This window comes from Zingiber officinale, chromosome 3A (assembly GCF_018446385.1).
Source record: "Zingiber officinale cultivar Zhangliang chromosome 3A, Zo_v1.1, whole genome shotgun sequence".
NCBI lineage: Eukaryota > Viridiplantae > Streptophyta > Magnoliopsida > Zingiberales > Zingiberaceae > Zingiber > Zingiber officinale.
In genome coordinates, this window is record NC_055990.1 from 18,503,346 (window position 1) to 18,519,407 (window position 16,062).

At 40.3% G+C, this 16,062-nt stretch overlaps 1 protein-coding gene across 1 annotated transcript; it reads right to left on the reverse strand.

Annotated features, from left to right (window-relative positions):
- Positions 1 to 4,204: 4,204 nt before the first annotated feature.
- On the reverse strand, positions 4,205 to 7,600 carry LOC122051235 (cysteine synthase 2-like). Its single transcript, XM_042612249.1, has 6 exons — positions 7,355 to 7,600; positions 7,203 to 7,277; positions 6,245 to 6,388; positions 5,331 to 5,717; positions 5,013 to 5,248; positions 4,205 to 4,729 (listed from the first exon to the last, which is right to left on the reverse strand). The coding sequence occupies exons 1-6, from the start codon at positions 7,544 to 7,546 to the stop codon at positions 4,507 to 4,509; spliced, it is 1,257 nt and encodes a 418-aa protein (XP_042468183.1). The 5' UTR covers positions 7,547 to 7,600; the 3' UTR covers positions 4,205 to 4,506.
- Between the last annotated feature and the right edge of the window lie 8,462 nt (positions 7,601 to 16,062).

The window sequence follows — 16,062 nt, forward strand, 5'->3', positions numbered from 1 at the left end:
ATGTGCTCCCTCTTCCTTTCCTTGCAAATTTCTTCCATTACTCATTTATTATTTCCTGAAAATTTTGAAACTTATGGACTGTATCTTCTACGGACAAATTTCATATGAAAATGCCACAAAAAGCTTCAAAAAATCATCACAATGTGTTTGAAACTCATTGTTCTAATGCTATTAGAAAGATATTTGTTCAAGATTGTTTCCTATGGTGCCACTAAACTTGGGCCATCTAATCCTGTTAACCTTCACGCTAGGAGTTGCATTTTTGTTTCTTGTGACTTGAGAAGATTAAGATAATGCTAACTCATTGTTTACTAGGTAATTAGATTGTTGTGGAATTTACAACTGGATGTACACAATGCATCAAATTCATTGCTCATGTATAAAAAAAATAGCATTTCAACTTTTAAAAAAATCAAGATTAGGCGAGCATGTAATAGCTGATTTAAAATTGCAACCAAACATCCCCCATTTGTTTTATACATAATTCATAATCATTTGGTTTCTTCAGTTCTCCTTTAATGCGGATATCATTAAAAAATATCGAAAAATATCATATTGGTGAAGGACATGTAAAAGGGAAAGGAAAGGTTGGTTTTTCTCACTTTTGGCACAGCAGCCTCCCACCCGAAGGCCCAGACAAGCTATTAGCTCAATGGCAAAGTGTGCTTCATAATAATTGCATCATTTTGCCTAAGGTGTAAAGGCTCTAAGCCTCATAGATAGTTCAATATGCTTGCCAATGGTTGAACCGAAGACATGGATCATCCAAGGTGCATTAACTCCCCTTACTCCTGTTTGGATTGGAGTTTGAAACCAAACTTCTCAGGGGGATAGATTGGGTGGTTCAAGTGAGGTCTAATATTCTAGCAAATTCCATTTGATCTGTATTTGTAACTACTGGGTTAAGACAGTTTTTTTTTTGTCAGTTGTGTTTTCCTCCATTTGTGGATTGCAAAAGTTCAAATTTGTCACTGCTTGAATCTTGGCATAAGTTCAACTTGTCAAAAGTGTGAGAGTTTTGCATTTGGAGAATTTCTAGCAAAATCTGCATGTCTTGCAGGCTGCTGAAATAAAGAGGAACCAAAGACTTGGAGATTACGTTTCGTCCATGGAGTCAGGATCCTTGTTTTCAGATGCCCGATAGCAGTTGTCTTTAAATTCTAACAAACTACCAATGTCAAGTGAACTTCTTCGACAACCACTGATGTAAGCTACCTTTGGAAAGTTGTTCTTGCTATCTTCTTTCTCTAAATCCTAGCTTTTGCAGATTATGTGCTTTGGCAGCGACTCTGAGATTCCAAACCTGTGCATTAGCTGAAACTTGTAACTGCATTCCTTGTCACGTTGTCTGCTGCTCTTTGAGTTTGTACATAAATGTTATCTTTCAACCTCCCAGTCTGCAATTGCACTTTCTTTTTGCCAGTTAGGAAAAAGACGATTAATCACACAAAGTTCATCACTGACTCAGTCTCAATCCTAGCTCTAAAGACAGTAAATGGCTGTTCTATCTTGGTCTAAGCATAATCTTCGCTTTACAACTGTAAGTGTACAACTTGTGTAGGCCTATCATGTTAAGTTTTCGTTACAATATATTTGATCTTCATGCCAAGTGAACTCTGTTCTCCCAACTTTGTGTGCATTTTCTCCCAAACTCATCTGCACTGCAACCTTTTTGGATCATGATTGATCTCTTTGAAAGTTGGAGAGATGAGGGCAAGATTTTAATCAGATAGTAGGCTGAGTGGGAATGAAGATCCTCTTTGCACACACTCAAACGAGCATATAGAATGTCAGTACCTAAAAATCAGGGAAGGGGTCCCTGGCGAAGGTCCTACGATGCTCAAGTCAATGTACTGGTCGAGTGGAAAAATAGAGAGATGAATAGTAGAATGTGTGTGCGTAAATGAGACTGTTGTCAAAGGCGTACTTTGCCAACGGAGAGGACTCTCTTTATATATCATCTCTAATAACCTCTGCAATAATGAGGTGGTAAAAAATGTCGGGTGTCAGAAGTTGTTGAGTAAGGAAATAGGAATTTTTCGTTACTCGTGTGTACCCTTTTTGTAACTTATGCCATTAATGTGGCGATTGAAGGAATATGTTGTCACAATGTGTTGATTGGCATAAAGTGTAGTTGCCTTCGAGGAAGATTTCATTGAATGCTCATGTAACAATAAAAGAATATTCTCTGAGACTGTTGTGATTCTCTGATAATGGGGTCCCCGAATATATCTCGGTCAGATATTTGGACGGTCGGGTATATGTGCATAAAAGCAGCGTATTGAATATGATAGGACGTTCGACCCTTAAGATTGCTCAGATATAGGTTGTGTAATGTTGGAGATCTGATTATAAGTAGAGACTCAAGTCTCCTAGGTCTAGACGGATTAATGATCGATCGTTCGTACACAAGGATACTTGTTTTTGGAAAATGGGGAAATGAGTGTTGGAGCAATCCCAATGGTCCGTGCGACCATATGTTTTGGTGTTTGGACAAAGAGTTTAAGTTAGGTTCACCCTTGTATTTGATATGTGTATATAAGTGTGCATGTTTGCAGGATACACATATGACTTATGTTGATGCTTCGGGTCCGATGAAGGATAGAGCATCCGAGGGACCGTGGACAAGGCAGCAAGGACAAGGGTCGAGGGAAGCGACTTTGAGGCATACGCGAAAGATGACATTGGGATAAGTCACGGACTTGGATACATATGAGGGACGAGAGCCAAAGGAAGTAGGCTTGAAGGCTAGAGGTCAAGGTTGCAAGGGTCAAGTGAGTCGTGAGGGTACGAGTGCATGAGAGATTGTACTCAGGGTAAAATCCTAGGTTTAGGGTTTTGTTGTAGCAGTTACCATAGTTGTAGCAATCACTGTAGCAGCTACTGTAGCAGTCGGCTGGTAAAAACACCAGTTGATTGGTGTAGTCGACTGAGAGCGAACAAATGCTTCTGTTCGCTCGACCAGTGTGGAGCAGTCGACTGATACTTTTATTAGTTGATTGGTACTTTTATCAATCGACTGGTATCGAGCCATTGGGATGTAACGATCGAATCTCCACATAGGGTAGTCGACTGGTAGGCGGGGTTTTCCAACCCGCAACCTATATAACCAAGCCTTGGGAGCTTGGTTAAGGTCGACGAAATTGGACTTGGTTAAAGTCTAATTAGTAGTATACTAATTCTCAAGTGCTTGTGAGTGTTTTGGTGAGGCTTCTCCATCCACAAGGAGGTTTGAGATAGTCGGAGTTTGTCAGGGGCTAATCCACCGACGGATTGAGGGTTCGTCCACCTTACGGACAGTCGTGGAGTAGGAGCCCTAATCTTTGAACCACGTTAAATAACGTGTTAGCGGTTTGCATTTCCTTTCTTAATCTTAATCTTTAGCTTTCGTATTTGTGTTTGTATTGTTTGTATTCCGTTGTGCTAATAAATACATAGGAAGTGAGTATTTGGGGGCGTCGTCTATCCAACCCTCCTTCTAGTCGGCCACCGATCCCCTACAATAAGCCTCAAGAGGCTCGACCTGTACTTTCTGTTGATCGCCTTTATATTGGGAGGCTTGTCCTTAAAATGACATTTGAGCCCTAGAAATCCGGTCGAATTTCTTCTGAGATTTGTCTTGTATGTTTGTTTGGCAAAGATAAAAATACAGAGCCTTGTAACTCTAGTCAGTTGTATATCCGACCACCCATATATAGGACGGGAGAATGAGCAGTGAATGTCCATATGCCTAACCGATTGTCAGATCAACCCACTGTATAGGACTAGGCACCCAAAGCGGGACTCTAGATCCCTAGGTCTTGTCCGAATATTACTTTCGATCGGCCTTGTGATTGATCATGACTCTTTTGAACCCAAGAGGATGATGGATATCCCATCACTTTAACTTCCATATTATACCTGGTCCGTTCGTAACCGAACACATCAATGATAATACCTCCAGATTAGTCCAATGCCTATTAACTCTTTCAAGTTTCAATGCTCATCGAAACGTGTCTATTAAGATAGTGTAGTTGAACAAGACACCGAGTGTTTGTCGATCGATGTACCACGAAAGTAACAATATGATTCAAACTGCAAGCTGCTGCTATCAACACGAGCATAGCAGTATGTGAGAGGTATTTTTCAGAGTTTTCTATTAAGGATGTCTTTTACTGAAAACTATTCTTTATAAGCAGTGCTTGGATGGTACAAAGTTTAAATATTACATGAAAAATTCATAGAATATGATAATCAACTTGACTTTTACAGGAAATTCATCATGAAAACTTGTAAAACACTTTACAACATTAAGTTATTTAAACAAAATAAGTTCGGACATGATTATTATCCTTTGAAGCTGATTAAGGTGGAATAATAGGAGAAAAATAAACTAATTTTGATGCAAAAAGAAACTTGGATTTAATAAACATTAACCCTACAAACAATATCTGTGTTGCCTGAAGGCCGTCAGATGTCTATCTGCCCCGTGTAACATCTCCAAACTGAACTCTTCAAAGCCAAGGACTATCGACTATCTAGAAATTCAAGACCAGATGCAGTTGGCGTCAATCCGCGATCAGCCAAATACTGAGTGTTACAGAACTTGCTAAGGTGCCTCATACCGCTGTCGCACAAAATCGTTACAATTGTGTGCCCTGGACCTAAAGATTGTGCCACTCGCAGAGCTCCGACACAGTTCATCGCTGAAGAACTCCCAAGAAACAGTCCGTCATTCTTGAGAAGAAACCTGAGATGATGCGTACAAGTGCACTTTATAATTAGAATAGTTAACTAGAGAAGAAGATACAAGGGATAAAACGAGATCAAAGAAAACATTCATAATGTAATAAAAATAAAATAATTAATTTGAATATTTCTCATGGTACTGTACTGTATAAACTCAATGCAGGGGATGAAACAGATATAGCCAACCCAAATGGTTCAGATAAACATGGACTGTTGTAGATTATTGATGATAATGAAACATTTGTAGGACAGTTGCATACTTGCAGGGAGGTTTAGATGTGTACCTGGACATTTCAACAGCCTCTCGGTCTGTTCCACGATAAGCTCCATCCAACTCTGCCATCATGAAATTCTTGGTCAATCTGTTGATTCCGATTCCTTCTGTGATAGTATCAAATGGATTCTTCAGCCGTCGGCCTTCTGCCTCCTCCTTTGTGTACATTACTCCTCTGGTAACTTTGTTGAACAAACCAGACCCAGGAGGATCGATAAGGAAGCACTTAACTCTTGGATCTTTTTCCTGTGGGTTAAGGCATCATGATATAGAATAGAAATCTGTGCTATAAAACAGATAAAACAAGACAAATGCCACCATAACAAACCTTGAGAAATCGTGATATTCCAGCAATGGTGCCGCCTGTACCAGCCGCAGCAACAAAAGCATGCAGTTTGCCTTCAGTTTGCTCCCATATCTCAGGACCAGTCCACGCATAGTGCGCCCTGAAGTTTGCTAGGTTTTCAAACTGATCGGCAAAGAACCCACCTTTACAATCACAGGAGGGAATATCGCTTTTCATTTGCTTTGGTGCATGACTGTTCATTTGTATGAAGCCATTGCTTTCAGCTTCTCTGGCATCTCCATGCATGGCAGCTCTATTTGTGGCCTCCAAGGCCCTCCGCCTTGCAACATTTACATAGTGGTCTTTGTGAGAAATAGAAACTGGTCTTACTCTTTCAACAGTAGCTCCAAGTGCTTCAATTATTTGCAACTGACAGAATTTCATATATAAAAAATCTAAGAATTGAAAGGAAAGATGACCATAACCTGCTGTTTTTTTATTCCTTATCAAACAGTTGAATTCTCAAAGTCAGTGTTTAACGTTTTACATGATATAGCTTTTGGAAAGCACATGCACAAGAAGTATCAATCAAACGACAGTTGGTGTTAAATATGTGCATAACTTGATGTGCCACTGCATTTAGTTTCCCATTTGGATTTAGATACCCGAGATGACAATTCTTTCAAAGTACTCACCAATAGAGAAGCTAAAAATCGTATATCTCTAAGCTTAAAATGTTACGATAGTGGGGACATAGATCAGAGACCAAAGACAATATACCAAACAACCACTTGCTTCAATCACAGTTCTCGCAACCTGCTATTACCCTGAGTGTTTTTGGTTAATAAACCCCTAAAGTCGGCGATGCACGGCATAAATCAAACATCTAGAGAACAAAGGAACACTTCTTTCTACTAGTAAAATACAAGAGTACAAACACATAAAAGAACTTCTACCTTTTCAATCGCAGCGTCATCAGGAATAACAACATGGCATCTGCATCCATATGCTGGAGCAATTGTGGCAAGGCTAATTGCAGTACTACCAGCACTTCCTTCGGTCACAACACCACCTTGCACAAGTTCCCCGGATTCTAGTGCCTGCATGAGATCCACTCCACAAGGTGTGTGAATTTTAGAGCATGTAGTTTGCTAAAAACGTAAGTAAATGGTCCAGAATATAGACTCTTTCAAAGCGGTTGATTAATGGAATGGAATGGAATAAACAAAGAATGAAATGGTTATCCCTTAATTTGGCTCATAGAATAGAATAAACTTGGAATAATTTGGTTCATACGTTTAGTTTGTATATATGCAATACACTAGCAATAGCTCCAACAGGCTAAAATATGTTGCATAGTTTGTTTTTGTTATTCTGCTTCATTCCATTTAGCCCCTCCGGCTCACCAGTTTGATTGTCTAGTCCGAACAACTTGCCATCCCTTCTAGCTGTCGGGATGGATCAGCTTACCTGGCTCTTCCGACCTGTCTATCTGTCTGGTATGCTTGGCATTATCAATCCATAGAGATCGCTAGACCCACTGAAGTTGCTCGACCTAGTTCATCCTACTAGACCTAATTTGCTTGATTCATCCAATCCAACCTGTTTATACAACCTGTCTGATCCTACTACGAAATATGTATTTTTTGGAGTATTTAATGCAGTAAATATAGCAGAGGAATAAAAACTCCATAGAATAAAATAAGGAATATAAAAATTTGATATTCCAAGTTCATGTTCGTAATCAAACATTGAACTCCTATTCCATAAGAATTCATAAGGACTAGAATAACTATTCTAACAAACCAAACACACATTGCAATAAGATAAATCAGGAGCAATTCCTACAAGTAAAACACATGCCCAGAAAACAATAAATATGTTCGATCATAGGAAAAAGATAAGTTCGATCACCTCTTCAATAATTTTGACTGCAACGCGATCCTTCACGCTTCCGCCGGGGTTCAAAAACTCGGCTTTCCCAAGGATCTGAAAGAAACAAAGAAATCTTCGAAGGATCGGGAAAAAAATGAGTTCAAAACGATGAGAAAAGCAGCATCTTTCACCTCGCAGCCAGTGGCGTCGGAGAGGCTGTTGATTCTGATGAGAGGGGTGTCTCCGACGGCGTCGACGAGGCCTCTCCTTCTCCTACGATTCTGCTTCTTCGGCAGGAGGCCGGAGAGGACGAGGCAGGAGAGAAGAGCAGCGAAGGCCGCGACGCCGGCGGCGGTCGCGGCGAAGGCCGACGTCGCCGCCATCTTCCCCCCTCTCTCTTAATCGGGGCCCTGGGACCGAATAAGGGAAGAGACGAGGAGTAGGGGATTTGAACGGACCTGATCTCTTATTTTGGACACGGACGGTTCTGATCAAATCAGCACATATTGGGGCTGTGTCTAACCGACCAAATGTAATAATAATAATAATAATAATAACAACAACAACTTAAAATTAAGAAATTTTTAAAAGACATTTAATTTTCAAATTTTCCAAAAAGGACATATATTTCTCATTTTACCTCTGGCTAATGACTGTGTTGTTTCATTTAAATAACAATACTACAAAACCACTATAATACTGATTTTCAAAATAGAATACCATTAAGGTGTGTTTGGTGTTGGTACAATATCCCTCAGGTTAAGGTTGACCTGGGTAACCAAGCTGAGTCTTGGTTTGGGTTTAGATGTTTGACAATAAGATATTGATTGAAGAAGAGTCAAGTAGGTCAAGGTTGACTGGATACTTGACTGGGAAGTCCTAACTGGGATGTTAGGCAAAATGAAAGACCTAGTGAGTGAAGCTAGGCAGTATGAAAGTCCTGGTGAGTGAAGCCAGGCAGAAGGAAAGTCCTGGTGAGTGAAGCCAGGCAGAAGAAAAGTCCTGGTAAGTGAAGCCAGGCAGATGGAAATCCTGGTGAGTGAAGCCAGGTGAAAGTCCTAGTGAATGAAGCTAGGCAGATGGAAATCCTGGTGAGTGAAGCCAGGTGAAAGTCCTAGTGAGTGAAGCTAGGCAGATGGAAAACCCTAGTGAGTGAAGCTAGGTGAAAGTCCTGGTGAGTGAAGCCAGGCAAGGGAAAATCCAGATGGATCAAGGATGATCGGACATCTGGTGCTGGGAAGTCCAAGTAGGTCAAAGGATTGACTGGATACTTGGCATGAAAGAAAAGTCCAAGTAGGTCAAAGGGATTGACCGGATACTTGGCACAGAGAAAAGTCCAAGTGGGTCAAAGGGATTGACCGGACACTTGGTAAGGGAGTCCTAGCAAGTCAAGGGAGTGACTAGATGCTAGGCATGACATACCAACAGGTCAAGGTTGACCGGATGTTGGTTTGGGAGGTTTGGGACTTGGTTTTGGACAAAAATCAAGTGCTGGATCGATCAGTGGATCGATCCAGGCTCTGGATCGATCAGTGGATCGATCCAGACCTGTCCCAGCGAACAGAGAGCCTCTGGATCGATCCGTGGATCGATCCAGAGGTCCCAATCGATCAGTGGATCAATTGGGACGCGGCTGCTTCGCGCGATAAGCGCTGGATCGATCCGTGGATCGATCTAGGCACTTTTCCAGAGCACAGAGGCGCTCTGGATCGATCCGTGGATCGATCCAAAGCCTCCCCGATCGATTGGGAATATTCGAATCGATCGGGATCCGACCGTTGGCGTCGTTTATAGCTGCAGGCGTGTGATAGCTGCGGCATCTCTTCTCCGATTCACTCCAGACTTCTCGCCAGCTCCTCCACAGCACTCACAAAGCTCAGATCGTCAGTTCTTAAAGGATCTTGGAAGTTTTCCAAGTCAAGAGGCGGATCAAAGCCAAGAAGAGAAGCTAGGGTTAGGGTTTATACTCATTGTAAGCTTGTAAGCTTGTATCTCTTGTATCCTTTCCCTCTCTTCTTGTATTGAGTCTTGTAGGGCTTCTCCGCCCTTGGTAGTTACCATAAAGGAGAGTTTTATTTAGTGGAGGGTGTGTGTGTTGGTGTGGATCCTTGGATTAGTCACCTCTTGTAAGGTGGATACCAAGTAAAACCAACCGTGTTAGCGTTGTGTGTTTGTTTCTGTATTTTCCGCTGCACATCTTTGAAGGAACAAGCAACGCCGAGCAACGAGCGAACGCGACGAGCTATTCACCCCCCCTCTAGCTACTTTTGGTCCTAACAAGTGGTATCAGAGCAAGGCCGCTCTTCACCGGAATCATCGCCGGAAGGGTCAAGCATAACAAGAAAAGCTAGAGGGTGAAGAAGTTGGAGCAAATTCTTCAAGTTCAAGATTTTATCAAGCTCAACTTCAAGATGCAATTCCAAGATGGACTTGGATTTGACACAAGGGTGGCTCCACCATATTCATCTACAAGCTTTGATTCTTGGAAATCAAGAATCGAAAATTTTCTTATGATGGAGATAGAGCAATGGTTTGCTCTCATGGAAGGTTTTGAAGCTCCCACAAATTCCAAGGGCAAAGTACTCAAAAGGAGCAAGTGGAGCCAAGAGCAAGTCCAAAGGTGCGAGGCCAATGACAAAGTGACCAAGCTTTTGGTCAATTTATTGCCAAGCACCATCCTTTGCAAAATTGGAGAATTTGAAGATGCAAAGGAACTATGGAGCAAATTGGCCAAGCTTCATGAAGAGATCCCCTCCACTGTACAAGAGCAAGAAGTATCCAGCGAGGGTGACTCTTTGGAGCAAGAGGAGGGCTCCGAGGTTGAGAGATGTTCAACCTCCGAAGAAGAGGAGATCCAAGAAGCTTCATCCTCAAGGGAATGCAACGAAGGGAACAAGGAGGGAGCATACTCCTTGTTTCATATTCAAGATGATGAAGCCTCCACCTCTAAGATTGAGGGGGAGCAATCCTTGGTGACGCCAGATCAAGAAGAAGGAGAAGCTTCTACATCCGGGTCAAGAGACGAAGAGGAGGAAGTAGTTTCTACCTCCACAAGTCAAGAAAAATCAAATGGAGGAGAATCAAGGTCCGATCAAGAGGAAGCTTCTACCTCCGGATCCAAAGAAAAAGATGCCACCCCTACAAGCAAAGGTATAAATATTTCAATTAATAATAAAAATCATATTATATGCTTTGAATGTAGGGAACATGGACACTACAAGAGCAAGTGCCCTAAATTGGCCAAGAAGAAGGGTCAAATGGCAAAAAAGGGCAAGGAGAAGCTCAAGGAGACCACCCCCGGGACAAAGAAGAGCAAGGAGCACATTGTGTGCTTCTTGTGTCAACAAAAAGGGCATTACCGAAGTCAATGCCCCAAGGGGAAGAAGATGGTCAAGGCTCAAGGAGGCACTAGTCAAGGGGGAGCCTCCAAGGTAAAAAGGAAGGTAACTTTCATTGAGCCTATTCCCTTGCAAAATGGTAAAAAGCATGCTAGGTCAAATTTTTATCATTTTAATGCGATTTACCATAAGAATAGGAAGCATGAGGGCTTTAAGGAAAAGCATGTGGCCCTACATGCCAAAACTACTATCCCTAAGGCTAGGAATGTAGGTAAAAACCTAGGCGATAACTCTAAGGATGTAAGATACAAGCATAGAAACAAAAATGCTCATGGATCAAATACTAAGGACTTAGTGAGAGAAAATCAAGTCTTGAGGTCAAGACTTGATAAAATGGAGAAGACCCTAAAAATGATGGAAAATATCCTATTAGGGCAAAGTGAGCATAACTTAGGTTTAGGAAAATCAAAGTCATCCAATGGCCATAAAGGTTTGGGATACAAACCAAAAGCTAAGAAGGATGTGCCTAGTTATCATAGGGTTCCATATAGTTATGGAACGAATCCTAAGTCTAGAGGTCAAGTCAAGGATACAAGGGAAGATATCCCTAGAAGTATCTTTGCAACCAAAGTGATTAAGACTTTTAAGAAGTCTAAGAAAGTCACGAACAAGGTTACAAGGGAGGCTATCCCTAGAGTTGACCTAGAAAATGTGACCAAGGCTTCTAAGAAGCCCAACAAGGTCACTAGGAAGGTATCTAGGGAAGTTATCCCTAGTGAGTACCTAGAGCATCCAAGGAGCACCAATAGGTATTGGGTTCCTAGGAGCATCTTCTCTACCCCATAGATGGGTTAGAGAGTGTCAACTCCGATTAAAAGGGTAGTTAACCTAACTTTGAGGAAATTGACACTCAAGGAGCATTTTCAAGGTTTTAGTTAACCTTTGAAAATGAAATGGACCTATTGATTACTCCTTGAAAGAGTAAAATGTGCCAAATGGTGAAAAATTGTTTTTATCTTAAAATGGCACAAATTGGGAAAACCTTGAGAAATACCAAGTTGGGATTTTGGTATGTTCTTAGGCAATTTAAGGCAATCCGGGCCTTAATTCAAAAGTGCTACTCTTGAAGAAAAATGGAATATGCCAACATTTGAGGACATGTTTATTTTCAATTGGCATACATTAAATCAAGGAAATTAGAAATGCCAAATTTAGGCTTTGGCATTCTCTTGTAGCACTTTAGGGCAATCTAGGTTTAAGGTGTAAGTTTAGCTAAGACTTTAAGGATACTTAGATAGTTAATCTAGGTATATTTTATTTTTGCTAAATCTTGCCATGATTGTTTGCCCATCATATGCCATGACATCATGTCTAGTTTTTGCATTCATGTTTTATTATGGAAAATCCAAAAATACCATGTCATGACATTCATGCATCATGTAGTAATAGGATATTTTCTTTTGATGTATGCCATAACATAATCATGCATTTAGTTTAATTCCTTGTAATTAAGGACGAATGACATTTAACAACACTTATTAACAAGTGAGATCCTGGGTGGATGTCTAATATCTCTAAAATGCCTAGATAGATATGCATGATCCCTAGAATAGGGCAAAACCAAATTTTACATCTCACAAAGACCTCTAAGATGACTTGTATGTGTTTTGTCCACAATAGATACAAGTGAGATGTTAGGATGATGAACAAAGCTCAAGATGTTGATTTAATGCATTCCTTTGAGTTTTAAATTCATCAAAACACATAGTTATGTGTTTTCCCATCATTGGGAAAGCTAATGTACAAGTCATGTGCATTATGCCCAAGGAACATGATGGGATATTGGTTTTGAAAATGTTTTCAAAATGATTTTGGAAAACCTTGGTGAAGGCTATCTTTTGATAGTAATCACCATTGAATAGTTAGACACAAACTTGAAGAAAACACTAAAGTTTTTGAAAGTTCTCAAGTTTGTGTCAATCTTTGAAAATATGATGTATTTTCATAGAAAACTATTTTTCCGTGATAGTAAACGCCCTAAATAATGTCTACACGAAATTTCATAATTTTTGGATTTTTGTAGAATTTTCTAGGGGTTTCTGAAGTTGACTGAAATGGAATTTCAGCAACTATCAGAGCTCCGATCGATCCATGGATCGATTGAGTTCTGAATCGATCCATGGATCGATTCCGGCTAGCAGAAGCTCACTGGATCGATTAGCCGATCGATCCAGGGAGTCTGAATCGATCAGTGGATCGATTCAGCAAGGTTCAATCGATTGGAACCCAACTTCAATCGATCCAAGTTGCTGGTTTTGGCTGGGAAGGCCTGATTTCAGCATCTTTGAACCTATTTTAGTCTAGGTAACCATTCCAAACCCCTAAAATACATTTGTATCCATAAAAAGGGTGTTTTCATATGAAAACAAGGATGGGTTGGTTAAGGAAGGCTAAGTTGAAGTTTAGGTTGAGGTGTGTTTCAAATTTTGAATATTTGAACCTCAAAACTTCTAAATTTGGGTTTCCTAATGTTTTAGGGATTCCAAGTCATTGTTGGTGCAATGACAGAAGTTACCACCATGTCTTTAGGGGGAGGGACTCTTTAAAGACATGAAAATTATTTTTCATGAACCTTGGAAGGTGGTTAACCTTCTGTTGTGAACTTGCTCAAGGTTGAGCATTTAAACTTGAAATGGGGAGAAATGGGGAGTGGATATCCTCATTATTTCAAGTGGACACTCAAGTGGTAGATAATGCTCAAGGTTGGGTAGTTGTCTACATTGAGGGAGAAGTTAAGGATAAATGAAGGGTATGGGACCTTCATTATCGTGTTGATCACAACGAGTGATGTTGTGAACAACGATGAGCAACTCTTCAGGGGGAGAGTCTTCAACAAATGGATTTGTTGAAGTGTGCCCAGAATTGGAGCATAGGTTGATGTGTGTCCAATAATGGGTTGATGTGTGCCAATAGGGGGAGAATGTATGGTTAAACTTAGGCCTTCATTACCTATGGGAAGGTCATAGGAGGAGAATGAAAGGACTCATGAAAGGGAGTAAGTTAGGCTTTCATTACCTAGAGGGAGTTTGCCCTCTTAGGGGGAGAATGAAGAGCTTAATTTATGCTTTCATTACCTAGTGACATGAAGAAGGAGGCTATGGGATTAGCCTAACTTACATATGGGATTGTAAGTGTTATTGTGGTATTGTCAAACATCAAAAAGGGGGAGATTGTTGGTGCAGATTGCACTGACACAGGTAACCAAGCTGAGTCTTGGTTTGGGTTTAGATGTTTGACAATAAGATATTCATTGAAGAAGAGTCAAGTAGGTCGAGGTTGTTGGATACTTGAGGAAGTCCTAAGCGGGATGTTAGGCAAAATGAAAGACCTAGTGAGTGAAGCTAGGCGTTATGAAAGTCCTGGGTGAAGCCAGAAGGAAATCCTGGTGAGCGAGGCGGAAGAAAAGTCCCGGTGAGTGAAGCCAGGCAAGAAAAGTCCTGGTGAGTGAAGCCAGGAAGAAAAGAAGTCCTAGTAAGTGAAGCGGATGGAAATCTGGTGAGTGAAGCCGGTGAAAGTCCTAGTGAATGAAGCTAGGCGGATGGAAATCCTGGTGAGGCGGTGAAAGTCCTAGTGAGTGAAGCTAGGCGGATGGAAAACCCTAGTGAGTGAAGCTAGGTGAAAGTCCCGTGAGTGAAGCCGAAGGAAAATCCAGATGGATCGAGGATGATCGGACATCTGGTGTTTGGGAAGTCCAAGTAGGTCGAAGGATTGTTGGATACTTGGCATGAAAGAAAAGTCCAAGTAGGTCGAAGGATTGACCGGATACTTGCAGAGAAAAGTCCAAGTGGGTCAAGGATTGGCCGGACACTTGGTAAGGGAGTCTAGCACGGGAGTGACTAGATGCTAGGCATGACATACCAACAGTCGAGGTTGGCCGGATGTTGGTTTGGGAGGTTTGGGACTTGGTTTTGGACAAAATCAAGTCTTTGGATCGATCGATGGATCGATCGAACTCTCAAATGGTCGGATCGATCCGTGGATCGATCAGAGGTCCCAATCGTCGATGGATCGATTGGGACGCGGCCGCTTCGCGAAGCGCTGGATCGATCCGTGGATCGATCCAGCGCTTTTCGAGCGGAGGCGCTCTGGATCGATCCGTGGATCGATCCAAAGCCTCCCCGATCGATTGGGAATATTCGAATCGATCGGGATCCGACCGTTGGCGTCGTTTATAGCTGCAGGCGTGTGATGGCTGCGACATCTCTTCTTCGATTCACTCCAGATTTCTCGCCAGCTCCTCCACAGCACTCACAAAGCTCAGATCGCCAGTTCTTAAAGGATCTTGGAAGTTTTCCAAGTCAAGAGGCGGATCAAAGCCAAGAAGAGAAGCTAGGGTTAGGGTTTATACTCATTGTAAGCTTGTAAGCTTGTATCTCTTGTATCCTTTCCCTCTCTTCTTGTATTGAGTCTTGTAGGGCTTCTCCGCCCTTGGTAGTTACCATAAAGGAGAGTTTTATTTAGTGGAAGGTGTGTGTGTTGGTGTGGATCCTTGGATTAGTCACCTCTTGTGAGGTGGATACCAAGTAAAACCAACAGTGTTAGCGTTGTGTGTTTGTTTCTGTATTTTCCGCTGCACATCTTTGAAGGAACAAGCAACGCCGAGCAACGAGCGAACGCGACGAGCTATTCACCCCCCCCTCTAGCTACTTTTGGTCCTAACATTTGGTTCGGAGTTATTCTTGATAATCTTGATTATTCATCCAAGATTATCAACAAAAATCTTGTTTAGTTTAGGTATTCGATGATTCCCAAATAATGTTCCATGCCCGACACATCAGCAAAAGGATCATATAACCCGGAATCGAAAAATCTCAAAAAACTAAGGTTTTTCTTGATTCCGGGGTTAACGAATTTTTTTTACCAAAAATATCATCCGATAAGAAAAAACATAAAAAAAAAAAAAGAAAAAATGTAAAAAAACATTTAAAAATGTAAAAAAAATAAAAAAATGTTTAAAAAAATTTAATTTTTTTTAAATAAATAATTTTAAAAATTAAAAAAAATAAAAAATATAAATTTTAAAAATAAAAAATAAAAAAAATTAACAATTTTAAACAATTTAAACATTTTTAAAATTTTAAAAAAAATAAAAAAAAAATTTAAAAATTTAAAAAACAATTAAAAATAAAAAAATGTAAATATAAAATAAATAAATAAAAATTAAAATTTTAAAAATGTGAAAAAATAAAAAAAATATAAATATAAATAATATAAAAAAATATACAAACATTTAAAAAAAACACATAAAAAGTAAAAAAATATGCAAGAAAAAGAAAAGTAAAAAAACATAAATAAATAAATAAATAATAATAATAATAATATTATTATTATATATAGTTGATTTTGTAACTGAGGGTAATACGGTAAAATATTAAACTAGGGTATTCATTAAAACCTTTAAACAAATAAATTTTTGTTGCATTACCTAGGTTGAACCAAATAACATTTGGTTATGTTTTATTCTCCATAACCTTGGTTATATGATTACCTGGTAATCATAT